General features: G+C 60.3%; 1 protein-coding gene across 4 annotated transcripts in view; it reads right to left on the bottom strand.

The window, feature by feature from the left end:
- LOC119103567 (four and a half LIM domains protein 2) overlaps positions 1-27,645 on the bottom strand; it is a 193,128-nt gene that overhangs the window by 2,101 nt on the left and 163,382 nt on the right. For all 4 annotated transcript variants that reach the window (XM_037227155.1, XM_037227152.1, XM_037227154.1 and 1 more), the window contains 2 exons: positions 22,342-22,516; positions 252-421 (listed from right to left, as the gene is read on the bottom strand). In XM_037227155.1, coding sequence (XP_037083050.1) covers positions 252-421; positions 22,342-22,516 — 345 coding nt within the window. The remainder of the gene's footprint in view (positions 1-251; positions 422-22,341; positions 22,517-27,645) is intronic.

Below are 27,645 nucleotides of genomic sequence, written 5' to 3'. Positions count from 1 at the left end.
TGCTGACAACACACAACACGGCAGAGCGGTCGAGGCCGCCCGTACACGCTGCATAGTGTGGGCTCCCGGCTGACAATCGGGCAGCTAATAAGTCCCGTTAAAAACAAAGCTTTCCCTCAGGGAACACAGTGGCAGAAAGCCCGAGGCGCTGGACGGGCCGAGAGCTCGTCCGGGGTCTCGCATCAGGTCCCCAGTGGGCGGACGCGCCGGGTGAGGCCGCGGGCGCCAGGCGGCCCGGCGCCGACGCCCACCTTGTCGCACTTGATGCAGCGCGTGGCGAACTTCTCCTCGTAGCAGCCGGTGCAGTAGATCTCCTGCTCACGCGGGATGAACGACTTGGTGCCGATCGGGGTCTGGCACACGCAGCAGGCGAAGCACTTCTCGTGCCACTGCCGGGTCTTATACTCCATCTTCTTCGTGCCTGAAGAGCAGGGCGGTACACGGTCAACGGCCGGAGGCGCGGAGTGACGAATCACGCCAAAGGACTACGTTCGGGACAAGACGGGGCTGGGGACGCCAGATCGCGTGGACTGGCTCGAGCTGATGAGATGGTGACGGGGCTCTGGTGTCGCATCGTGAGTTGCACGAGGCCAGCCGCCATCGGGCGTTGGAGCGACGAGTGTCCAGGGACAGACGTCCGGCACCCGACCGGTTCCATGCATCCCAATCGGACCCGGACGCGGTCAAACACCTAACAACAAAACACATAAAACACTGACAAACACCAGCGACCCCAACATCCGTTTTTGCGCGATGACATAACGAGCTGGCAATGCTGTCCGCTCAGCAGGCTCGCCGGCGTGCTCCTCGGTAAACACGGCGATGGCATACACGGCGCGCGCCATCGCCAAATCTCGGGCCGCACCGTCAACAGAGCCCGGCGGAGGCCGCGTCGGCTGATCGATGGCCCGCTCGCCGCCGCGCCGGCCCCGCTCGTAAACACGCCACCGTGACGTCGACAGGCCGTCGCGCGCGGCCCGCCGCCGCTGGCCGCCGCCGCGCGGCCGCTTCCGCGCTCCGGATGGCAAGCGGCATGCGAGCGTCGCTCCCGACGCCGCTGGCCGCCGTCGCGTCACCGACCCCCGGGACCCCTGGCGGCGAGCGTCACTCCCGCCGCCACTGGCCGCCGTCGCGTCACAGACCCCCGGGGCCCCTGGCGGCGAGCGTCGCTCCCGCCGCCGTTGGCCGCCGTCGCGTCACCGACCCCTGGCAGCGAGCGTCGCTCCCGACGCCGCTGGCCGCCGTCGCGTCACCGACCCCCGGGGCCCCTGGCGGCGAGCGTCACTCCCGCCGCCACTGGCCGCCGTCGCGTCACCGACCCCCGGGGCCCCTGGCGGCGAGCGTCACTCCCGACGCCGCTGGCCGCCGTCGCGTCACCGACCCCCGGGGCCCCTGGCGGCGAGCGTCGCTCCCGACGCCGCTGGCCGCCGTCGCGTCACCGACCCCCGGGGGCCCCTGGCGGCGAGCGTCACTCCCGCCGCCGCTGGCCGCCGTCGCGTCACCGACCCCCGGGGCCCCTGGCGGCGAGCGTCACTCCCGACGCCGCTGGCCGCCAGTCGCGTCACCGACCCCCGGGGCCCCTGGCGGCGAGCGTCGCTCCCGACGCCGCTGGCCGCCGTCGCGTCAACCGACCCCCGGGGCCCCTGGCGGCGAGCGTCGCTCCCGACGCCGCTGGCCGCCGTCGCGTCACCGACCCCCGGGGCCCCTGGCGGCGAGCGTCGCTCCCGACGCCGCTGGCCGCCGTCGCGTCACCGACCCCTGGGACCCCTGGCGGCGAGCGTCACTCCCGCCGCCGCTGGCCGCCGTCGCGTCACCGACCCCCCGGGGCCCCTGGCGGCGAGCGGTGGCACCGAGGCAGGATCACGTGCGGGTGAGGCCACCGGGCTGCAGGTGCCGGCAGAGCTGACGAGGCCGCAGCGGCGCCGGCGAGACGGCCGGCGTCCGAGAAAAGCCCGGTTTACGCGGCGGGACGAGAGCCACCCGGCGGTGGCCAAACCTTGCAGCCACGGCGCGCTGGCGACCGACAGCGGGTGCTGCGTCAGGGCTCGCCCGGTGAACAAAGGGCCTGGACGGAGGAGCGGCGCAGGGGAGGGGAGCTCATTCCACCAACAATGGCCCGCCGGGCGAGCGGTCGAACAACCAACCGCGAGCTCGCCGCCAGTTCAAATAACGCCAGCTATTGTAGCGGTAGCTCCTCGCAGGCGCCGTTCGGCACGCCTCGATATAGACAGAGGGAGCCCCTGTGGATGCTTGAGGCAAATAACATGACGCGTGCCAGGCCATGCGATGACTGCCAATGACTGCTGGTAGGCGACAGGGAGCCCGGCCGACCGCTCCTCCCACCGCTGCGGCCAACCACGGCCCGTTCGTCTGCACCGCGGCGGACCAACCCACAGCCCGTGTTGTCGTCGGGGTCGTGTCGGCCGTCCCCGGTCGCTCTGTATGCAGCGCCGCCCGGCCCGCCCGTCCAGACGGCATCCCAGGGGCGGGCCGCTCTGGCATTCACCGGCCGCAGACGCCGATATGTAAAACGCGTCCACAATTGTTGTTCCGATCGGCACGGTCTGTTTTTGCAGCCGATGCCTCTGCGAGCTGTGGACGACCAGAAATAATCTCCAGCACCTCTAGGAGAGACGTTTATGCCGTACAGAACCCACTCAAAACATGCCGCCAGCGGTTTCGCTGTGTGAGCGGTTTAGGGGTAACCTTTCCTTTCTGTGAGCAGGACTCGTCCTGTTCTGGAAATGGCTTGGTAATTTTTCAACAGCTTTCGACGCGACGGCGAGAGGCATTCAGCTCACCGGTGGGCTGACAACGGAGCTTCCAATGCATTCATCCCCAGGGGAACCAACCGCCGACAACACGCATTTCGGGGAGAGAGAGAGAAACGGCAACCTTCACCCGCGACGAACGCGTGCTGTGGTTTTACGCGCGTATCTCGCCGACGTCCGAATAAACGTCGGATCCGAGTAAAGGTCGGATCGCTCGTGCTCCGACCAGCGTGGCTGTTCCACCAAGCTCGTGTTGCGCCGCGGCCCGCGACTGCAGCTGCGCCACGACACGGCACCGCGCCGCGCCAGACTCTGAACAAACGACTGCGCCCGCCTGTGTGCGGCGCTTCAATCAGTGCCCGCCCTGAGCAAACCGGCGCCGGAGCGTTCCAATCAGGAGCCCGCAGGCGACCGGCCCGAATCGATCGAACTGCCGCAGCCAAACACGGTGGGTGACGATATGAACAGCACGAGGGAGGTCGGCCGGTCAAATCACAGGAGCGGACCGCCGTCGAGGGGAACGCGCACCGCCTGCTGAGCCGGCGTGGCGGACCGCGGCCTGGAAGGAGAGCGGAGGTGCGGTCCTGACGCGCTCCGAGCCTGACCTGTCGCGGTCGGCCAGGTCGCACCCTGGCCTCCGCTCAGATGCGGCGGGCCAGTATCACAAGCCGGCGGTAAGCGCCGCTGGAATGTTGACTCTTCCGTCAGACTCATCACGAGCGTGACGACCAGCACTTCATCCGGCCGACCTCGCCGTCACAGAGCGGCGGGCCGCGCCGCCGGGGGGCGTTTGTCCTCTCCACCCCTCGCTGGCCCCACCGAGCCTGTGCCAAATCGACACCGGCCACCAGTTCGCGGCCGACACTTCCCCTCCCCTGCACGCGCCGTCTGGCCTCCGGATCACGGCAGGATCCCGCACCGCCCGACGCCCGCCATCACTCGCGGGTGATCGTGAGTCGCAGCCACCCAGACCCCGGCGGGCATCAGACCCAGCAGACGGATCACGCTTCAGGTGTGGCGATCACCACCAAGACAAGGCAGTCACGGCAGCGAGGCCGTGACACAGACACGTGACGGGGGAAGCCTAGGAGAGATGCAGTGCTACCGATGGCGACATAGAGCTCTGCGAGCAAGTCCCGAGTCATGCAGCCCCGCTAGTCTGCGGTGTTGGGAGGGGATGGCGCTCGCGGGCAGACCGGCTGGTCTCGGTCGGCAGACGGCGAACGAGCCGCGGAGTGCTGAGCGCGTGACGCAACAGCCGTGGGCGCTGACCGAGGCGAACAAGCTGTCGAAGCACCAGGGGGTGAGTCCATTCTCAGCAGCCACAGCGGTCCGTTAGCGCGCCGCACCCTCCGCCTGCGGCGCCTGGTGCCGTCAGCTGCAGCCCCCTCCCGGACGGAGCGACATTTGACGACCCTGACGGGAGCACGGACACCGGCCGGGCCGGACCGTCGTAGTCCGGCGCGCCGCCCGCCTGCGCGCTCTGTTAACCCCGGTGTGTACCGCCCGCCTGACAGCCTGTAACTCTCCGGCCGAGGGCGAAGACCGGGTGACATCATGGATGAGCTCACCACCTCGGAATGCATGGGCTCCTGGCCCGGGCGACCCACAAAAACCCGTGGCCGGTCGTCCCCCCTTTGGCCGCCCTCCACCGGGTCACCTGAGGTCCCGCCGCCCAGACGGCCCCGCACCTGTCGTGGCGTGGAATGGTGTCGGGGCGAGACCGCACACACCTGTTGCCGACGGGCATCAGAAGAGCTGCAAACGTTCACGGGGAAACCTGGCAACGTTCGCTGGCTCCTAGCTACTGTTATACAAACAGCGCATGCACCACTACCGCCTGTGACGAACGGAGGCCGTCAGTCTGAGGAAGTTGAGTCAGGCCCCATGCCACATCCTCGCCCAAGCGTTTCAATGTTGACATTCCACTCCAAAAATTGAGCTCCCAGATCGGCCTCGGGGGAGACCGGGAGCCGTCGCGGTCCACCTCGGCAGCCGCGGCCGCGCGCACCGCCGCCCGACCGCCCGGCACGCCCCGCGGCAACACAGCCGACCTTGAGAGCCAGCGCAGATGTTTTGACGGCGACGGCGCCGTCAAAATCGGTGCGTCACCGCCGCCGGCTCGGCAGGGCCGGGGACTGAGGGTGACCCACCCCGGGGCGCTGTGAGCGCCTGATGCGTCTCGCACGGAGCACGGCACCGGGTGCAGCCCACCGATTGTTTGGGTTATGCGGTGCCAGATCCGACAGCAAACATGTACTGAGACGGCTATTTCATAACATTAAAAATATCGCGTCTTGATCAGGAATGCTGGGATTCAATCCGGGATACACACAACAAGCACCCGGTCAGCCGCACGGTGAGCTGCGGGCGCTTCGTCGCAACGGGAGCCGAGTGCGCCGCACCGCGACGGCCGGCCAGCGGGCCGCCGGGCGGCCGGGCGGTCGGGCCCTGATAGCGGGGCGATGGGCCGTGATGGCGTCTGTTCGTCCCGCCGATCAAGGGTGTTGCACGGCTCGGCGTTAAGCCCGGTCGGCCGGTACCTGAGGGCGGCCCGCGCGCCTGCCGGCTGGGCGGACCATCGACCGCCGCCCTCCATTATTAACGGCCGACTCACGTGGTGTCGGGCGGACCGCGCCGGGCGCGCGTCGGCCGGGCGCCTCACAGCCGCGAGCTGACGGCTTGCCGGCGGCCGCCCGGTTCGCAGGAGCGTCAACCGGCGCTCGGGCGCGGCAGCCGCGGCCCCTGGGAGAGATCTGAACGGCCCTGCACGACGGCCGCAGTGTGGGGGGACCCGGCGACGGACCGAGTGCGCCGGCACGCGCCGGGTAATGGTCCGACCGTCAGAACGTGCCTAGCCGACCGGGTGCAGCACCGGTGCGCAGGTGGCACACTCAGCGTAGCCCTGCCGCCGGAGGTTCAGGGCCGCTCGCGTTCTCAGCCCGCTCGGTCTGACTCACGCCGTCCGCCGCGACGCCTCCGGAGCCACCGGCAGCGACGCCTCGCGCGCCTCACAACGTTACGTCGCCGGTTTGTCGCGCGCCGGGGGGCCGTGTCAGGGCGCGCCGCCGCCGCGCGACGACAAATATGGCGTGGAACGCGGCGACAGCGCGGCAAGCGGCGAGGCCGCAGACAGACGGCCGGCGGGAGGTGGGGGCCGGGCGAGGCGGGCGGCCCTCCGCCCAGCTGGGGCGGTGGAGGCGGCAGTGACGGCACCACCTGGCGGTCAGGCCAGACAGCAGGCGGCGCGGACGACCGCCGGCCGCAGATCGCCGGGCATCAAGCGCCCGGCTGGACAATGGGGTGTTTATGATCGCCGGCGCTGACGCGGCTGGAGTGACGCAGCGACAGCCGGCCCGTGACCGACGGAAACCCGAGGGGCGCCGCCGCGCACTCGTGGGAGCGCTAAGTGACGCGACTGCCCATTTGCGGGCCTCACTGTCATAATTCAGCACAGCCTTTCACCGCTCCCGCGCCCAAAATGCCGTCGAAGGTCATTTTCGGCGAAAGGACGCCTCTTAGACGCGGCGAATGCCCCAGATTACCCACGGAGCGCCACCGAGACTGCCGCCAGTCGGCGGGAATCAGCCCAATTGCCACGAGAATGCCCCGCAGGCACCACAACACCAGGCTGGCCAGCCACGGACCAGCCGCGGTGCCGGACGCCAGCGGCTCGGAGCCGCGTGATGGCCACCACTTTCCACCCGGCACCAGGCACATCCATGACACAGCACTTGATTGCAGCCGTCCATCACAATTGTAAGCTCAGGTGCCTGGTGACTGCAGGCCCAGGCTACTCTCGCTGAATATCAGCTCCCTGCGGCGGCGCGTGACCTTGACCCGTGCCAGATGGCAGCCAACCACGTCCGAGGCCCAAAGGCATCGTGAGCTCCGGTATCGGCCACGCCCTCGCCGCACCCCGGATAGAAGCCCGCTGAGATGTGATGGGTCGTATTAAATTCGCTTGAGCACTACAAGCTCAACAGTCGGGATATCATCGGAGGGCACGGCTCTGAGCGTAACATAAACATGCCAACTGAGGCATTCATACACATGGTGACGACTGTCGCCACACAAGGAGCACTGCCGCACACTGGCAGCAAATCGGATATATATGTTCCTTTGAATGAAGACGGAGGCAGTTTCGTGGGCATTGGTGGGCCTCGCATTTCCGTGGGACGGGCGTCACCGGCACACATGTGGCGCTGGATCGCATCTCCGCCGCCGCCGCCGTCCGCACCGGGCCCGGCGACACCCAGCCCTGACCCGGCCACGCCCCGAGGCTAAAAGCGGCGGCCTCTCGCGCCGACAGTTCGTCGGCAAAATCAATGGTGAGTCCCCGGCCGACTGGGAGCGGCCCGATGGCTGGTTCGGGGCCGGCAGGGTCACCGACGACGGGGCGTGGCCGCGCTTCCGATTTGGGGGTCACGGGGTCATCGGCGCAGCGCCGCCCCGGGCCGCTACGGGTCGCGGGCGTCAGGACCCCGGCGCCGCACCCAGGCACCCGGCAGAGGTCAGGGAAGCAGCACGGTCGGCGCACAAGCTCCGGCCCCGGAGTCGCCCCGGGCCGCCGCTAGGCCGCGGGCTTCGGTAGGGGACGGTCAACGGCCACCAGAGACTCGGCTCGTTGCCGGGGTCGCCGCGACAGAGGTCACCGTGGCCGGCTATGTGACGGGCCACATTACCAATCCACGGCTTTCCCGAAAACGTCCCTACATCCATTTGCGTAGCTGCTGCAATATTTCTGACCCACTGAGAGCCGGCGGAAGCCAGTCCACGAAACACCCCAGTTGTGAGGACCCGCGCTGGTTTATGGCGTTCGGGCAGGCGCAGCCACGAACGTGAAGCATCCCACAGAAGGAGGACGACCTCCCTTCATGACGTCGCGACTGAGGTTCTACCCCTACAAGGCGCAGGGGCGCCAAAGGACTCGCTGGAGCGTAGACTGCAGCCAGTGAAGTCATCCGGATCCCAGCATGTCAACTAACGTCAACACCAATGACAGCAAACTATGACGAAAGGAAGCTGATCTACCCTGCCCTGAATTGTTTATTGTAGTTCGGGCGGCAGAAATAGCACGGCATTGCCGTCATAAAGTTACCCAGCTAACCAGCCTCCGTGAGTAGCGAGCACAGCTGGCACTAGGCCAAGGTAAGATAATCCCGTGCATGCTGTCAAGGTGGTCTGGCACATTCGAATGCTACAGGCGTTAACATATCACCTAACGGATGAAGGTTGACGGGTTAAATCCAAAACATGATCCACTCAGTTCGCGTGTACGGCCCTATCATACACCTATCGCGACGCGAGGACAGGTTTGGTCGATGACATCAGTGACACCCTCCAATAAAAAAGACTGAAGAACTGTTGAACTTATATTGAACTGCCTAGATAGCAGCAAAGCCGTTGTTGCGCCTGTATGTGTGTCTACGTACACGAAGCAATGCAACGCGAAGCATGCACAGGTGTGCAGCTAGCTATGTCGAGTGTTGCCCAAAAGTGCGTGATGAACGTTACAGTAGCATTTGGGCCGTGTGTACAAGCGGCTTGGGCAAGCATAGTTCAGAACACGTCTGATGTGAGGTGGCACCGCTGAGAGCTGACATCGGCCCGGCGATGTCTGATAACCCGACCGGACCCTACCCGACCTGACCCGACACATTACACATGTCTACACAGCCCGGACCATCATCGGGGGCCGGGCGTCTCGTGCCGTCCCGCGCGCCAATCCGGCACCGGGCACGCCACTGCCGAGCGACGGGGGCGATCCACCGCTGCTGCGCGCGGCGTGCGTCACGCGCGCGTCCGTCACGCCGGCCGGCCAACGGCACGCGACGCGCGGACAGCGGACGCGACCGATCAGCGGGAGTCACGGCACCGGCGGCGGAGCCCCCTAACCTGACCTGACCCGACCTGACCCGGCCTAACCCGCCGGCGGCGGAACCTCCTGCCCTGACCTGACTCGTCAGCAGTGAGGCGCAGGACGCCTGCGCTGGCCGGGCTGGGCGACCCGTGACCGAGGCGAAAACAGGGCTCTCACCAGGACCGCTTGGATGGCATATCGACCCGGGATCCAGACCACATCGACCGCTGCTGATTCCAGGAGCCTGCCCGCGCCGCCGGGTGGGGAGGGGTGGCAGGGCAGCACAGAAGCGGTCCAGTCCAGTCGCCGGCCGCCCAACCACTCGTCCGGCGCGAGCGGAGACAATGACACCGCTGCCGCTCGCTCCCCCGTCGGCGGCGGCGAGGGGCACGGCATCCCCAATTATCAGGTCCTCCGCGCGCAACTCGGGCCCGCGGAGGGACGGCACGATGTGGCTGTCGACGGCCGTCGTGGACGGCGCGTCGCTGCCGTCCACGACGGGGCGCGCGGCGGCGGCGGCGCCAGGCGGAGAAAGGTGGCCGCGCCGCGCCATGCCCGTATATGTCGCGGCGGGCGGCCACGTGCACCCGGCCCGGGTCACGGGGCGGCCTCGGCGGCGGTGCGACCCGACTGCTGATGAGCCAGCGCCCTGCAGGCGCCACGGCCGCCGCCGCCGCGGTGCCGGCCCGTTCATTAGTCCCGGGGCGTCCGCGAAGTGGCTGAGACGTCGCAGCGCCGGCGCCGGCCGCCCCAGGGATTACGGAGAAGAAATGTCGTCCAGACGGCGGCACGGAAACGGCTCTTGACGGAACCCGCGTGTGGAGGCACGGTGCAAGTGATGACACCTGTCCATCGGAACTTTTACATCCCTCAGTGCATGAGGATTTTTGACACTACAGAGCTTCACTGTCGATGGAACTTTCGCTGTCAATGGCCAGCTGGGCGAGCGGCCATTGGCAGTGAGAGGTCAGGTCAGGTCACGGCTGGGCCGATGCCGGCCGGCTGGGCGGAAGCGGAAGTGACCGCTGCTGCCACCGCCGCCGCCCGTCAGGTCCACTCGTGCCCACAACTAATGATGCGGTGCTGAGCTGATGTAACGCCATGATGAATGGCATACCACAGCGTCAGTCCACAGGTCCGAGACATTAAGCTGACAGTGCATACATAACCAGACGCTATCAGTAGATCGATAAAGTATATCTGAAGCTTCTAGCACGCTGACAAGGCCGTCGTCCCGAAGCCAGCATGTAATGAAATTCACAGCACGGACCCTTTTTCAATAAACGTCCCTCCCGTCTACATTAGTTGTTCCATCAAAAATTGTCCTTCATGATCATTTCGGAACAAAGGGAGGGGAGGAGTGAAGCTTAAATTTTTCCGGACATTCTTGCGCGCCATAGGCGCGCCGAACTTCTTGCACGGCGTATAACGGCATGTGTTTTCAACCTGCATACATTTGTATGTCTATCTTAGTTTTTTCATTGTCGACATTCATTACCGGGAGACAAGCAGTCTGCCCGTTTTTTTGGAGGAGGGGCGGAGGGCGGGGGCACGGCCCACAGGTACTTTGAGTCGCTTCTTTCCATGCACCACCGTACGCATTGTGCTAAATTTTCCAAAACGCATGGCGTGAGGCCCGGGAAGCCCATTCCCCTAATGTTCAACGTGCTATGCGCATTTTATGTAGTATTTGATGCTCTTGCGTTCTCGTGCCCACGCTCGATCACGTGCTTATTTACCCATGAAACAAAATAACCAGAGATGCACGTGCTTCGGTGCCCCCTTTAAACACACTGCGTTGATATTAGCCAAAAGTTTGAGGTAAATACCTTTTTTCTTGGGGTCTTTGAGTAGGCATTTTCCATTGAGAACGCAATAGAAGTTTTCTTTCGGGTCGATGTCGCTGAGGATGTAGGCGTCCTTCTTGTCCTCGCCATCTGTCTTTGAGGTGGTGGTGGAGGAGGAACTCTTGTCCTCGATGCAGCGACTGGAGGCCGGCGTGGTGGAGAACTCCTTGGTGGTCTCCGTGTTGCGCTTGGTCCCGCCGTCCTTGGTCTCCTCCGTGGTACGCTCTTCCTCCTTCTTGTACTTGGTGTGGCCGTTCTCCGTCTTGGTCTCCTCGCGGACTGTCCACTTCTCCACCTTCTCAACGATACCGGACGCCATGGCTGTGACTACCTCGCCTATCGCACGCCGACAAACCTCTGCTTCGCCGCTCGCTTGCAGCAGAAGACACGGCAGAGCTTCCGCTGCGCGCCGCCAGGCGGCCGGCGGCGCTGGCGGCGGTGCACGCGGTGCGCCCCCGTCCCCTGAAGGCCGGCCCGCCCGAATGCCCGGCGCAGCGGCGCGCGGGTGTCACATCGGCGCTCTGCAGTCGCTGGCGGGAGGACCGGCGCACCATGGGCCACAGGCTGAGGGCGGGGCCCGCCCGAATGCCCGGCGCAGCGGCGCGCGGGTGTCACATCGGCGCTCTGCAGTCGCTGGCGGGAGGACCGGCGCACCATGGGCCACAGGCTGAGGGCGGGGCCCGCCCGAATGCCCGGCGCAGCGGTGCGCGGGTGTCACATCGGCGCTCTGCAGTCGCTGGCGGGAGGACCGGCGCACCATGGGCCACAGGCTGAGGGCGGGGCCCGCCCGAATGCCCGGTGCAGCGGTGCGCGGGTGTCACATCGGCGCTCTGCAGTCGCTGGCGGGAGGACCGGCGCACCATGGGCCACAGGCTGAGGGCGGGGCCCGAACGGCAGTCAGCCGACTGGGGCGGCGCCGGCCCCCATCCCCATGTACCGTAGGCCATCGCATTTCGGGCAAGGCGTGGGTGCGCTGGGAGCGCGGGACCTGGACGTGTGCTAATGTGTCGCCGGCACGCGTCCTTGGAAGGAAGCGTTCGTGCGTCCCGATAAAGGTGCCGCCAGGGACAGGCACCTGCGCAGTTAGTTGAGACCTCGGATATTCAGATTGTTTGATCGGCATTCGGATTGTAGGGTTTAGAGGCGAAAGGAATGCTTTTGAAACTCGTCATGGCTGAGCTTTGTGATATTAATGAATTGAATGAGAAAGTGTGTGCTGCATTGCGTATTTCACAGATCACTTCAACATGTCCTTCACATGCGAGTGACAGCACAGGGATGAGAAATGACGTAGTGAAGTCAGCAGAAGGCGTGCTATGCTGAAATTCAAAGAATTTCCTCCATCCTCTCACTATCTAAGGAATGCAGTGTTTCGACACCAAAGGAGCATGATCTGTCTGGGCTGAGCTACTGGGCTGACGGATTGAAGAGGAGGGATGCACAGGAAGAAGCTGCCCCGCTCGCCAACTCTGGAAAGTTAGCTTCATCCTATGGCGTTGCATAGCTAGAGATGCCTGGCATACTGAGTTCAAACTCTTGGCATGCTCGTTCGCCAGTGACCTGACGGTCTTCAGTGAAGCCGTGCCCCATCGGTCGGCGTCGGTATCGATCGGCGCGCCACGCCTCCCTTGGGACACCGACCTCGACCAGTTCGGACTTCGAGGCTCCATCAAGATACCTGCTATGAAGTTACCTGTTCCTGATCTTTAGGCAGCACAGCTTAAACAATTCCGTGCACGTCCGTCTCATAAACTGAACACGCGTCATTCCCATTCCAACCAGAAACATTGTAACTTGAGAGGCGCGATACGGAAGATCTCCCGCGCGCCGCACAAGCCGTCTTCAGCCAGTCCACTCTTTTGACCCTCACTCCCACCAGCGACCTGTTGGGCATCCGGGCGCCCAGACAACTTACCTCGCGCGGCCAACAATGACAACGTGGCGAGCCCGTCGCGCGGCCGACCTGGTTGCTCGTCATTCGCTGGTCTCTCCCTCCGATCGGGCCAAGATGTATGCTTGACCGATCTTGTATACGCTTGAAAGTCAATGATGTACATAAACGACAGACGTTTCTACATGGCTACCATCATCACGAGGGCAGTCGCTTATTATTTATTCTCGATGCGCGCGCCCGTCGACCATTCACGGCAACGGCACCGGCGAGCACGTGAACATTATCATGGGTGCGCCCCGCGCCCGTGCCCACGCTGCCTTACGCAATGCTCCGTCACCACTTCCCGCCGTCCAATTATCGCATAAGCGCGGCATGAGCTGTTGGAGCTCATTCTGCCGCCCTGCTCCGACTATGGACACGGCGTCACGTCACCGCCCTTACGAGCGCTACGTCAGAGCACGGCGGGTGCCGGTCCGCGCCTCATATGGCGTCCGCCGCCCGCCGCTAATCCGCCCCACCAATTGGAGTGCAGCCTTATTTGGGCGCGTCGGTCGGATCGCGGCGGTCCGGCCGGCTGCGTCGGCTGCAGGCCGGACCGGCCGCGCCGCTGCCACCGCGGGAGACGAGGAGGCGCTCGCGGCGCGTCGGCACGGCAGCCGGGGACGGCGGGAGGGGGAGAGCTGTCTGTGTCCACGCCGGACGGGCGGAAGCCATCGCCGGCACTGGGGTATCGATGAGCTCCCTCCCCCAGCGGCGGACACACCGACGGAGACAAACCGGTCCTGAGTGAAGCCGTCAGTATTTGAAGACCAGCAGCTCCTTATAAGGCGCTGCTACTCCGGCTGTGCTATGTTCTCTTGCACATAAATGCTCTGCTGACCTCATGTTTCGCCGTTAAACTCGCTCCTTCCGCAAGTCGTAATCGCCCCGGCATCAGCTACAGCTATTTTTGCTTCTCCAGACACGGTCAGGCCACTAATCTCTCGGCACTCGACACTAAGCAGAGCGAGCTCTCAGACTGTGGGCCTCACACGCTCACGAGCCAGTCCCGGGCGCCGGCCGCCGCCATCGCCGCCGCCGCTGCGGCCGGCCGGCCCTCCGAGTCCTGTCCTGCTGCCGCCCGGAAGAGGAGGTGGCCGTCAGGCGCGGCCCGTGACGCCACTTCCCCAAATAAGCGCACGTGGTGCGCCCCGCACCCGGCTCAGGAATATAGCGTCTGTCGGCCCTGAGTCATCTGCCCGAGGTCAGCTTCGCTGCCCCCGACAGGTTCCACCCTCCTCTGCGGCGGGGAGTGGTCACGTGACTAGTCGGCAGTCGGCCATGTGAGGGCCACGAGCCCGGCGCACCGGTCTCGCTCATTGAGAGGATAACACGGTGGCTCTCGGCGAATCTGTGACGTCAAAAAGAAGATGTCGCCGGGGGAAAAACACCCGAGAGGTGTTTCAAGAGCACGTTCTGACAGCAGAACTACCCACCGGCAGAAGGTCAGACCACATCAGTTCATCACAGAGGCGCCCAATCGCATGCCACCCAGAGGCTGTACGTTCGCTCATGAATGGAAGGAGAAGCGGACTGAGACTTCCTCTCGCTCGAGTCAGCCAGTTTCATCAGGAGCCCCTGTCTCACAAAACAGAGGCCGGAACACAAGCAAGCTTATCAGTAATTCAGCCATCCGTTCCAAGAGTTCAAGAGTAGAAATAAGACGTTCAAAGAGATACATGCATTGAGGAAACCGACATACTTCATTTCGTTCCGTCAGTTCGTTCTTTCGATTGTACTATCTTGAGCGTCCATTACAGAATGAGCAGGTTCGTGGAAATGGACTCGATAACGATCCAAAGCCGGACCCCCGATCCAAAACCGGATCAGGGAGGCAAAATTTGAATGAAGCGTCACTTTCATTACAACGAAGTGGAAACAACACAGACCTTGGGGTTTTCAATGTCTTTCAGTGGCTTGGTCCCGATAGCCCACTCGTGGATATACAATGTCAGTGAAAAAGTAGCGAGGCGAGATGCAGTAATGGCTATATGCTCCATAACTACTGTATGTTCCGTCGGTGATGATGATTTGGGCTCCGGGGCACACCGACTACGATGGTCATATGGCGCCCATGTTCCGTGAGTGCATGGGGACGGGGGCATCGCGACGGTTACCCAGCTACGGTTACGGCCACCTCGATGGTCTTCCGTGCCCACTAACCACAGCATGACGTCATAACGTGACGTCATAGGCCAATGTGCAGCCGTCACAGGTGACAAAACAGCATCTTTCATCTTATACGACCAGACGTCCCGGAGTGGCATTGCTCGCGAGGAGTGAATCATCGGAGGAGGTTCTCTGTCTTCCAGTGACGGGCGATCGCGCCCTGGCCAGACCTGGCGCGGGGGACGGAAGGCATGTCCGGCCCCCGGCGCACTAGAGCGGCGCTCCCATCACAGGCACGTCCGACTGGCACCCGCCCCCGCCACGTGACCTGCTCGGACGCTCCATATACTCAAAACTCCAGAGGTCACGTGACTAGCCCGAACCCACCGAGTGCCGTAACGTTTCGTGCGCACGTGATCAGCGGCGCCACGGCGAAGACGCGGCTCCAGGCAGACAGGCCGCGGCGCCGGTACTACTGGAGACTGCACTACTTGTCATCGGCTGCAACGCTCGCAGCGGGGCTAATTCAGACCGACTTTAAAAAAGACTTGGGTTAAAAATATGTCATATTTGGTGAACCCTGATCTATCGTCATGGTACGACGCAGCAGGGGAGGACGCCTCTTTTCAGCATAGAATGTCGCCGTCATCCCCAATAATGCACGTTTCTTCCCCAGGGCACGCAGTTCGTTTTGATCGAAAGTCATCTGGAGGCAATAAACATGTGCCATTGCCGGTGAATCCGAACTGCCGCTGTCAAGTTCTCAGATACTTTTGCTACCAAAACACTTTCAAACAGCAGTTACTGCGACGCAAAAACGCACAGAAAGAAACGTGTCGTAAAATAGGAAAAAAATGCAAGCATACATAACTAGGTGTTGATGCAGTCAAGCTGATTTTTGAACACATAGCTGACGTAAATACAGAGATAAAATGAATCGGCTTTTACAGCTTGAGCTTACAATTTCATTTCGCAGAGCTGCATTAGGATACGATTATTCGTGACGGTCTTAGCTGCTAAAAAGCATGCATTATCCTCTCAATAAGGTATCAAGAAACATAACAAGTTTTCGTTCAAGTAACCTAAATCAAAAATAGATTTTGTGGAACCTGGGATGTGGAATCTAATTCTGAACAGCTCAAGAACAATACCTGAAGCGAGTCCATACCCCTGTATCCAACATTAAACCCTGGTACTAGTTCGCGCTGTCCTCCTGCGACATTAAAGCGATCCATAATTCAGACATCTTTACTTCCTTCACGAGCAGAAAACACTGAGAAAAACATATAACATATAACATATCATACAACTTTCTACACAACCTAAATGCAGCCTGCATGGCAAATGAACAAACAGACGTCAGATATTTCAGCCTAGGGAAGGTTTCTCTAAATATGCTATATCGCTGCAAAATCTGTTTTCTTTAGAATATTCCCGTTCCAAAACATTGCAATAAGCATCATTTTACATACATCAATACACGCGTACCAAATATCAGTTTACGTGAGCTCGTTCACGATTGGCATAATCTTCGTACTCCGAAACTGATCCAGTGCCACGTAATAGTCGCGCTGCCGGTGACTGCTTTACCGCGGCCGCAGAGACCAGTCGGACGCCAGGAGCCGCCGAATCCGACCACCAGCGGACCACGGCGGACCGCAACGGACCACCGCGGACCACAGCGGACCACCGCGGACCACGGCAGACCACGGCAGACCACGGCGGACCACGGCGGACCACAGCGGACCACAGCGGACCACCGCGGACCACGGCAGACCACGGCGGACCACGGCAGACCACAACCGACCACGGCAGACCACAACCGACCACGGCGGAACGGGTCGTTCCTGTAGCAGCCCGGCTGCACCGCCGCGGCCGCAGCGTCCACCGTCCAGGCCGGGAAGCAAAAATGGACACGAGCCCTCGACCGCGCAAGCCGCAAATGGGTGACCAGTGCGACCACGGTGGGCACGCCGCCTCATTGCATTCCCGTCTGCGTTTCTCGTTATTCATTCCGTTATTTGTCTCGAAACGACGCTCAGAGCACCAAGGACACGGACAAACGGACAAACTGGTCACGCGCCACGCGGGCAGTGACACCCTGTACCGGAACGGACAGCCAAGTGGACAGTCTTTCAGACATGTTGGTTGGCTGGCTGCGAGCTCAGTCAGCCAGCACAACACAAACAAGAGCTCAAGTCCGAGGCTTTTCTAATCCCGCGACCGTTTGGTCGTGTGGTCATGCCCGGAAACGCCACCTGAGCTGCTGCAAGCGGCACAGGCATGACTTCGTTGCATATGCTGACTTTGAAAAGAGCATCTTCCAAACCTAGCCGTGCAAACATCGGGCATCTCAAATGGTGGAAGTTGGCGGATGGTTCCAGGAAACCATGTTGTCCACCGTCACCAAATGCCTTGTGTGCTATACATGACGCATGAAACCAGCACCGATGCAGTGCTGAGCTACAGACGACCGCTGCACCAGCCATGGGCACTGAAAACCAACCTTCATTAGCAGTAACCTCAAGCGTATTGTATGTTACGACGCCATTGTCTTCATCTCGCCACGGCCGCGTCCGATTTACGAACGCGCTCAGGAGGTGAGTCCTTGACCTCCGGCTGTCATTAACGTCCGATTTACGAACGCGCTCAGGAGGTGAGTCCTTGACCTCCGGCTGTCATTAACGTCCGATTTACGAACGCGCTCTGGAGGTGAGTCCTTGACCTCCGGCTGTCATTAACGTCTGATTTACGAACGCGCTCAGGAGGTGAGTCCTTGACCTCCGGCTGTCATTAACGTCCGACTTACGAACGCGCTCAGGAGGTGAGTCCTTGACCTCCGGCTGTCATTAACGTCCGATTTACGAACGCGCTCAGGAGGTGAGTCCTTGACCTCCGGCTGTCATTAACGTCCGATTTACGAACGCGCTCAGGAGGTGAGTCCTTGACCTCCGGCTGTCATTAACGTCCGATTTACGAACGCGCTCAGGAGGTGAGTCCTTGACCTCCGGCTGTCATTAACGTCCGATTTACGAACGCGCTCAGGAGGTGAGTCCTTGACCTCCGGTTGTCATTAACGTCCGATTTACGAACGCGCTCAGGAGGTGAGTCCTTGACCTCCGGCTGTCATTAACGTCCGATTTACGAACGCGCTCAGGAGGTGAGTCCTTGACCTCCGGCTGTCATTAACGTCCGATTTACGAACGCGCTCAGGAGGTGAGTCCTTGACCTCCGGCTGTCATTAACGTCCGACTTACGAACGCGCTCAGGAGGTGAGTCCTTGACCTCCGGCTGTCATTAACGTCCGATTTACGAACGCGCTCAGGAGGTGAGTCCTTGACCTCCGGCTGTCATTAACGTCCGATTTACGAACGCGCTCAGGAGGTGAGTCCTTGACCTCCGGCTGTCATTAACGTCCGATTTACGAACGCGCTCAGGAGGTGAGTCCTTGACCTCCGGCTGTCATTAACGTCCGATTTACGAACGCGCTCAGGAGGTGAGTCCTTGACCTCCGGTTGTCATTAACGTCCGATTTACGAACGCGCTCAGGAGGTGAGTCCTTGACCTCCGGCTGTCATTAACGTCCGATTTACGAACGCGCTCAGGAGGTGAGTCCTTGACCTCCGGCTGTCATTAGCGTCCGATTTACGAACGCGCTCAGGAGGTGAGTCCTTGACCTCCGGCTGTCATTAACGTGGGCGATGGCCTACCCCAGTGTATATCCAACACATTTTAAACGCGCATTCCCGGGCCACCTTCGAATGCCACGTGCATGGAAATACAATACTGCTAGCGAACGTTTTTGAAGAGTGCTGATCTCCGACGTGAGGCATGCGAGCCGAGCCGGTGATCGCACCAGATGGAATGTACCTGCTCAGCCACGGAGGCGCAGCGAATGGCGAACATGGGCGTTCCTCCAGTGGTTTATGGAGCCGCGCCATACTTGGTCCTGGCATTACGACATCGTCGTTTCCTAGTAGCGTCTCTAACAACCTATACCGATATCTACCATGCTTCGCTAGCGCCATCTATACAATCCACGTAGTTGCCATAGCCCAAAGATGGCAGAGCGCGTTTGGTTCAGTGGCTAGCAGTCTGTGCAGTGCATTCAGGACACGAAGATGAATTAACTACGGTGAGTCTTAACAAAATAAACTGAGCTAAAATATCCCCAAGACCGCTGAACAACCCCAAAGCTAAAACGCCGCGTTCACGTTGGTAGGTTCGCATATCAGCAAACCAAGCGTCCCAGCCGCGACACACAGGTCCTGCTCACCCTCGTCGGGTCCGAGCTCCTCCATATGCCGTTGCTGATGACGACCAAGGTGACACAGCGGCCAGCCCCTGACGTGATCACTTCCGCCGCCACAAAGCGACCACCTCAGCTTAGCCAACAGCAGGTCCCGCGGCCGCCGAGCGGGGCGTCGGGGCGGCTCGATTGCCTGCGGCTGTGCGGGCTCTGGCCAGAGATCGCAGCGCCGTGCACCTGGGCGTCGGCCCCCGGGCTAACTGCGACACACCGGCGCCCCGGGCCCACCCAGAGGCGAGCTCTGCCGCGAAAACGGCGTCAATGTTTACGGCGACGATCAACAGAGGGCCAGACGGCGACGACGCAGGCCGCCGCCGCCACCGCCGCCGCCGCCGCCGCCGCCGCCGCCGCCGCCGCCGCCGCCGCCGATGCCGCTGGGTCCCACATCGCGCAATGTTGGGAACGCCGTCCTGCGGCCAGCTGGCGGCCCGCCCTCGAGATGAGGCCACAGGGCAAGCGTTCACCGCCTAATGAACTCGTGCGTCATGGAGACTGAGCGGCGGAGCTACCACCGGCCAACGACGGCGGACGAGGGAACTGGGTCAGCGAAGACGTGGATGAAGCGCTGGCAGCCGACGAGAAGCCATAACAGAGGAGGCTGCAGCCGCGGCGGAGGCCAAAGTCAGCGTTCACCGCGCGGAAACACGTCATAGCTCTATCATCCACGGCTCAAGCTACACAAACTACGGCGGGAGGACTGACACAGGCGGGCCTCGCGAGACGAAACGTCCGCTCCTCCCCCCGTGCGAGAGCAGAAAGCTGGCACGCAACCTAGGTGCGTGCCAGCTCGATGCAGGACAAACGTCTTTGCAAGACAATGCCCGCGCTGTAAGCCCTGAAGACTGGTGTCAACAGGGAATCAGATAAAATCCCCAAGTATTTTATCGTTGCTATCCATAGATGCCGTGGCTTGTCCCTGTTGGTGGTGGAGCTAACCAAGCACATTATCCAAATGTGTGCTTGCCTTTCAATCACGAGACTGTCAGCGCCACCTGCGCAACCAAGCGTCGCCAGCCGACAGTGCTGCCTATAGCGACGGCGCCACCTATACTGCGATGACCCAAACCTCTCAAGGTTCGTACGATCCCGCATCACACATTTCAGGGCAGACGCGCATCCCTTCGCTTTCAGATCCTCAGTCCCACTTGAAACGCTTGCTTAAACTGAAAAGGTCCGCGTTCACCACTAAGGTCAAACTCACGGCGGGAGGCCATCATGTCCCGCGGGCCGGGCGCACTGCGCTGACGGCTGACGCCGCGCTCTGGCGGCCTCATTCCCGCGGCGATGGTCAAACTCACGGCGGGAGGCCATCATGTCCCGCAGGCCGGGCGCACTGCGCTGACGGCTGACGCCGCGCTCTGGCGGCCTCATTCCTGCGGCGGGTCAAACTCACGGCGGGAGGCCATCATGTCCCGCGGGCCGGGCGCACTGCGCCGACGGCTGACGCCGCGCTCTGGCGGCCTCATTCCTGCGGCGATGCTGGCTCGGCAGGCTCGGTCGCCGCGCGTCACCGCTCCGGATGGGTCGCCGAGACACTGGCGTAACGTGTCCGGACCGTGCTGAGGCTTCACATACTCGGCCGGGATAACCGGAGCCGACAGAGTGCGGCGCATGCCGCCAGGGATGTGCCACATCACTGGCGGCACATCCCTGCGATCAGCGAGCTGGCGGCACATCCCTGCGATCAGCGAGCTGGCGACACATCCCCGCGATCAGCGAGCTGGCGACACATGCCGCCAGGGATGTGCCGCATCACTGGCGGCACATCCCTGCGATCAGCGAGCTGGCGGCACATCCCTGCGATCAGCGAGCTGGCGACACATCCCCGCGATCAGCGAGCTGGCGACACATGCCGCCAGGGATGTGCCGCATCACCGGCGACACATCCCTGCGTTCAGCGAGCTGGCGGCACATCCCTGCGATCAGCGGGCTGGCGGCACATGCCTGCGATCAGCGAGCTGGCGACACATCCCCGCGATCAGCGAGCTGGCGACACATCCCTGCGATCAGCGAGCTGGCGACATATGCCTGACGCAAAACCAGCTCAGAAGCACGTGAAAGACGTGCTCAGCGGATCAGGACGCGTCTAGATTTAGCTTCAGCGGGCCGGCTGTAGCGATGAGACGTCTGACTGGCGTCCACGGGTGTCACGCAACAACGGAATATGTGCGTCGTATCTGGGCCAACAAACACTAGTTGGCGCTCACACAGAGATACGCGCGCGACCGCAGAAAGGGACATCATGTGCACCACATGTGCATATATGGTAGCGATCAGATAACTTGCTTACGCGTCGCAAGCCGCCGTATGAGGACGCATGAGCAACGAGAGGCGACTTCGTACCACAAACCCGCGCAGTATGTAGCGGGTAAACCGAATGCGACGCGTGACTCCATTTAAGCTATATCATGGGACGACTTATGACTGGAGAGCGACAGGCAGCTTACATGGCTGGAAGCACGAGCAGACAACGCGCAACGGCATGTTTTCCCCCATCATGAGAGAGCCGATTAAGAAGCAAATTGTTCCTGGCAACCAATTTGGGCAGATGAACGCAGTCATTGTTGCACGCGGGAAGATACATCCATTCTGGCCGCACCGGCAATCAGCCAGCAAACTTTCCGGGCGAGTATGCCACCACAAACGGGCAGAGTCAGTGTCAGGAGACCCATCTCCAGCAGGCAGCTCAACTCGTCTTGCCCCTGTAGACAGCCAGTGTCTGTGTTAGGGAATGCCGCTGCCCGCAGGCAATCTTTCCGATGAACAGACACGCTGGGGCTGCCGCAACAGACAGCCAGTGTCTGAGTCGGAAAACTCATCCGCCCGCAGACAGCCGGTCTCTGGCGGACGACTCGACCGATCCGCCCCCCACAGACAACCATTGCCTCTGCCAGGACACTTAACTGCCCGCAGACAGCGCGCGTCTCTGGCGGAGAGCTCAGCTGAGCGGACACTGCAGAAAGCCAACCCGCGTCCGGTTCACATAGCCAGACAGCCAGCCAGCCAGCCAGCCAGTCAGCCAGCCAGCCAGCCAGCCAGCCTGCCAGTCTGGCGCACGCAGACTCAGACAACCCCGCATCTGGTGCAAACAGACTCAGACAGCCCCGCATCTGGCGCACGCAGACTCAGACGGCCCCGCGTCTGGTGCACGCAGATTCAGATAGCCCCGCATCTGGCGCACGCAGATTCAGACAGCCCCACATCTGGTGCACGCAAACTCAGACAGCCCCGCATCTGGCGCACGCAGACTCAGACAGCCCCGCGTCTGGTGCACGCAGATTCAGACAGCCCTGCATCTGGTGTACACAGACTCAGACAGCCCCGCATCTGGCGCACACAGACTCAGACAGCCCCGCATCTGGTGCACACAAGACTCAGACAGCCCCGCATCTGGTGCACACAGACTCAGACAGCCCCGCATCTGGCGCACAAAGACTCAGACAGCCCCGCATCTGGTGCACGCAGATTCAGACAGCTGCGCGCAGCCGGGCTCGCCGGGCGCCACTCACCGGCCCTGAAGATCTCCCCGCAGCCATCGCAGCGGGTGGCGAACTGGGCGTCGTAGCACGGGCCGCAGTAGATGTTCTCGGCCTTCGAGCCGAACTGCTTGTCCACCAGCGACATGCGACACTTGTTGCACAGGAAGCATGCCTCGTGCCAGTGTTTCTCCTTGTAGCTCAGGTCCTGCCGACCGGGACTGAGGTGAGCGAGGCGGACACCCGGGCGAGGGCCAGGGTCAATGGCGCGGCAGGCGACACCAAGTTGATGGGCAATGTGAGGGATTTGCTTTATGAACACCAACACGATAATGCAAAACTGAGCTATGAGACGCCGCAGACATAAATCAACCGGGCTGCGATTGTCCTAGACTTCCGTCACGGAAAGAACGGATTGACCCTTAAATATCAGAAAATTGTGGGAATTGTGCAAAGCCAATAGCGCAATTCTACATGACATAAATAAGTCTCTTGCAGGTCAGGGCGCGTCCTTATACCTTATCTCCCCAACTGGATCTGTCTCTGCTCTGAAAACACCGCTTTGGGATGTAAAATGACACTTCATGCCTGGTTCTTTTTTGCGTCGCAAAAATTCCGGGTCGTGAATTCGTGAGTTTTACCTCGCAAACATGTAGTATTTTCCACCGGTTACAAAGGGAAAACCACCGCACCAGGGCACTGATACACCCATGTACGGCACATGTCATGGCAAAGGCAGCAGAAACATTCAGTTCCATGCTCCTCACAACAAAAAACTTCAGCAGAGCAGTTATCACTGCTTAAAATGTAAAGGCAAAGATGCAAAGTCTCTCTGCATAGCTTAGCAGCCCCGAGCACCGTGAGGCATCAACGTAACATTCCAACACTGTGGGAAACAGTCCAAGACAAAGCACATCACTAGCGTCTTAACCAATAGCAAACGCAATGAAAGGCTACATTTTATTTCGTAGGCGATTCTGAGTATGTGTATAAAATATCCATTTTCAGTCATAAGCTGAAGCGTGATATTTAGGCAAAATTTTAGGACGAACGCAGGTGATCAGGCAGGAACGGCACCACGGACTTTGATTAGGGAGGCAGCGGCTGAGTTTTCCAGCTTTTTGGAAGACAGTTCGAGCATATCACAATGATTGATCACATATAAATGATGCTAACATTTTTAGTTACCTTATGAAGCGGCCATTTTTGTTGAACAGACATAAAAACATGAACCTAGCAGAGCTTTTAAAGGTGATTCGAAACGTGATTGGTTGCCGAGAGGTCAGGCGTTCGATAACTATGGGCAGAGCCTGCTCTGAAATCAGCTGCGTGCGCCTTCATGCGCCCAATAAGGATATACTTTGGCGGCCTTAGTTTGTTTTCAAGTAGCGACCTAGATATTCGATCGGTCTTATCCACACCGGTGGCGTTTGTTTAAGAGGGACGAGTCCATTGTTGTGCCGGGTCATCTTCTGCTTGGCGTAAGTCACTCGAAACTAAATAAATTATAAACGATACAAATTATTGCATTACAAATAGTGCCAACACGACCTTTTCTGTCACTCTGAGACCTCAGGATTACCAAAAAATAGTCTCGCAGCACGGTTCGTGCCAGCCCCGCAAACGTCCACCAAAACGCTACGTGAAGCCGACTCCTGTTCCAGAACAGAGCCTCTCGATGCGTATGGAGGGTGGCTCATAATTCAGACCAAGGCGCTCCTGATGCATAAATTGGCCTCCCTAGCCAGACACAAAACAAAATCTCTGATCCAGGTCTGGGACTACCTGATTCAAAACAGGAACTCTTGATTCAGAAGAGCTTCTTGGCAAGGAGGTGATCTCCTACATGCTTCCAGATGACGGCTCCACCTCAGTTATGAAGACCTCGTCGATCTGAATTTTGCAGCATGCGTGTGACTAAAATGCTTTGAAGTAGGTAAAAAGGGCTTCCAAAAAGTTGGCTGATGGGTCGTAAAACATGCTGATATACCCTATCCCTCCCAGGGTACAAGTGCGCTGTGACAACGGTCGTGACGGGCCAAGCAAAAGATGCCAGTGACATCGCAATTATATGTGTAAGATGTTGTGCCTTTAGGCTTTTAGGGCTCTGCAGGGCTTCTGCTTCTATCTGTTCTCTTGCATTAGCAGGTTGCTTACATCCTTGGGAACGGGGCACATTTAGAAATCAGTGTTGCAATAAGTCAATGTTGTCCACTGTTTGCAACAAAAAAAAAACAAAAACAACAGAAGTTAGGGTCAGTGAAATATCTAATGTCAAGGATATAAGAACTGCACTAGTTGAGTGTTAATGCAAATTCGTCGACATCCCTTCATTGAACGTAAGCTAGCGTATCAATCCCTCAATGAAATGAATCTTTTTCCCGTCGTTTCATCTCCAGTTTTGGTGCAAGTATGCAAGCTATTATTTTTTCTATATTTTATCCACGTGGTGACTGCTGCTACGCCTTACGACTTTTCAGAAACATTTCTCGACATCCAGCTGAAAAAGGCTACAGAACACAACACTGGCTTCCGCCCCTGGTCGGAGCCGCGTCGTAGTCCGACGTGCCAAACATTGACCAACGCTGGACGGGGCAATCCCAAACATCGCCGCGATGCGAGAAACGGCCAATGAGTGACGTCATTGATCTCAACAAGCAATGGCAAATCGAGTAACGGCCAGTCAGCGACGCCATCGAGCCCAAAGAGCAACGGCTAGTCGAGCAACGGTCAAACAGTGACGTCATCGAGCACAGCGAGCAACGGCTAATCGAGTAACGGCCAATCAGCGACGCCATCTCATCGCGCTTCAGCGCCGTTGTCCACACCTGTCACTTATCGTCTCGCCCACTGCTTACCGTCCTTGGGGTATTCTTGTGAACGAATGCCACGCTACATACTCGAGCAAACGAACGAGCAACCATGCTTGAGAGAGCCTTTGGTCAGCAACGATTGCATGTTATATCAGATATCTAATCCGTCACCAGAACACCCTTGAGCCCGTTGGTCGACGAATCTTCAAGATGGCGCTGATTGCGACAAACGTTAAGCGCAGCACACTTGTATCTGACATAAAATGAGCCACTCACATTTATCATCAGGGAGAACAATCCCTTACGCCGTTGTCAGTGATCTTGTTCAATCAATTAGGGCATTGCTTCCAGCCAGCCATCTATCCTAGCGCCCCAGAAGTGACATAAGCCCAGAAAAAACGCCGATTGCTGGTACGTTGCAACGCGAATTTCATCGCCCTGCTGTTGGGGTCGCGGTCAGCCTCACAGTAAAGCCAAACCATATCGGGAGCCTTCAGCACAGTACCCTGCAGTTATGACCTACGTTTCCTCAGACTTGTAAACGTGAAAAGTTTATTACACGCAAGATGTTGCGTGGTGACTGGGTGCACCCTTCAAGAACGAATATGCTACCAGTTTAATATGCTATCAGTTTGACATATGCCAAGACAGTTGCTAACTAGCTACTGATGTGCATCGTGTTCAACACAACGCACACAAATGTACTGACCGCTGCCAGCTGCTGATGCGCAGCGTGCTTTAAACGTAGCCAATTAAACCACGACATTTCAAATGTCCTTGAATAGCACTCTAGCAGTCTACTGCCATGTCACGCAGGCTCTTACGGGGCCTTATCAAAACACAGCTCAGGCTGCCGAGCGCCGTCCTTCCGGCTCGAAGTGCTGACACTTCCGCTTTGACTGAGACCTGTACTGACTGCATCAGCGCGGGCTCCTCGACCCTGTCTGGGTCTGTACGGGCGCAAAGGCGTCGCTGCTATCAGCGCAAGCGAACATCGCCGCCTCTCCGAGCCGTCTGAGCAGGCGAACCAATCAGCGCCGTCCGGTGTCGGACGGCGGCGGCCCGGGTCGGCGGCGTTGCCGCACACGCGCCGCTAATGGCGTACAGACGAAAGCAATTTGGCCCGTACAAAGCCGACGCGGTTGGCACAATCCCCCGAGGGCCCCCGGGAGGCCCGGTTCCGCTGACCTTATCTCGCCGGCTCCTCGGTCGGCGGCGCTCCAAAGAGCCGCGTCGGCGGCAGGAGGCGGCCCGCCCGTTCCCCTGCGGATCGCCGGCGGGGGTCCTGACGGCGGCCCGCGCCGGCCGTCCTCATGGGGGGTCCGCGGCGGGAGATCGCGTCCAAGCGCGGCAGCTTCGCCGTCACGCCCCTCACAGTCAGTGATTGGTGCAAACTCGTGCGCGCACCAGGTCTTCGTGCCATGACGTAAAAGAGCCATGGCTAGGATCCTAGGCTCCTTTCGAGACATGCAATCCATGTAAAGATTCTTAACAGGTAAGGTGCCGGCAAATTTAACACGCTGAGGCACTACGATACCAAAGCTGAGGCACTCCGATACCAAGGCTGGGGCATTCCGGTACCAAAGCTGAGACACGACGATACCAAAGCTGAGGCACTCCGATACCAAAGCTGCGGCATTCCGATACCAAAGCTGAGGCACTCCGATACCAAAGCTGAGGCACAGTGATATCAGAGCTGAGGCACCCCGGTACCAAAGCTGAGGTACGGCGATACCAAAGCTAAGGCACGGTGATACGAGAGCACACAGTACCCGGGTACCCGGGGCGCCATGACAAAGCCTCGTGTCCGGCCCTTCCGCGGGTAAAGCGCCCCCCCCCCCCCGAGACGTCGCCTCCCCCCTCCCCTTGGCGTGCTGGGCAGGCCAGTGCTAAGCACGGCAGTGGTGGTAGGCCGGCACCCAGCGGACGGTAACGGCAGACCTGTACTCAGGGAACGGTATCAGGCAGGCCAGTACTCAGAAGGATGTTATCGGCCAGGCCAGTGCTCAGGAGGACGGTACCGGCCAGGCCGGTAGTCAGAGGCACCGTATCGAGCAGGACAGTAGTGGGAAGGACTGTGTCAGGCAGGTCAGCAGTACTCGGAGGCACGGTATCGGGCAAGGAAGTACTGGAAGGCACGACATCGTGCGGGGCAGTACCGGAAGGCACGGTGTCAGATAGGGCAGTACTGGAAGGCACGGTGTCGGGCAGAGCATTAATGGAAGGCACGGTATCGGGCAGGGCATTACTGGAAATCTCGGTATCGGCCAGCCCGGTACTCAGAGACATTGTATTGGGCTGGATAGCACTGGGAAGGACTGCGTCAGGCAGGTCAGCAGTACTCAGAGGTGTGGTATCGGGCAGAGAACTACTGGAAGGCACGACATCGTGCGGGGCAGTACTGGAAGGCACCGTGTCAGGCAGGGCAGTGCCAGGCTCAGCAGTACCATATCGGCAGTGCCAGGCTCAGCAGTACCATATCGGCAGTGTCAGGCTCAGCAGTACCATATCGGCAGTGTCAGGC

The sequence above is a fragment of the Pollicipes pollicipes genome, unplaced genomic scaffold (assembly GCF_011947565.3).
Source record: "Pollicipes pollicipes isolate AB1234 unplaced genomic scaffold, Ppol_2.1 Scaffold_5724;HRSCAF=6776_pilon_pilon_pilon, whole genome shotgun sequence".
In the NCBI taxonomy this organism is placed as follows: domain Eukaryota; kingdom Metazoa; phylum Arthropoda; class Thecostraca; order Pollicipedomorpha; family Pollicipedidae; genus Pollicipes; species Pollicipes pollicipes.
Note: the sequence above shows the minus strand (reverse complement) of the source record. Positions and strands in the feature narration are given on the sequence as shown.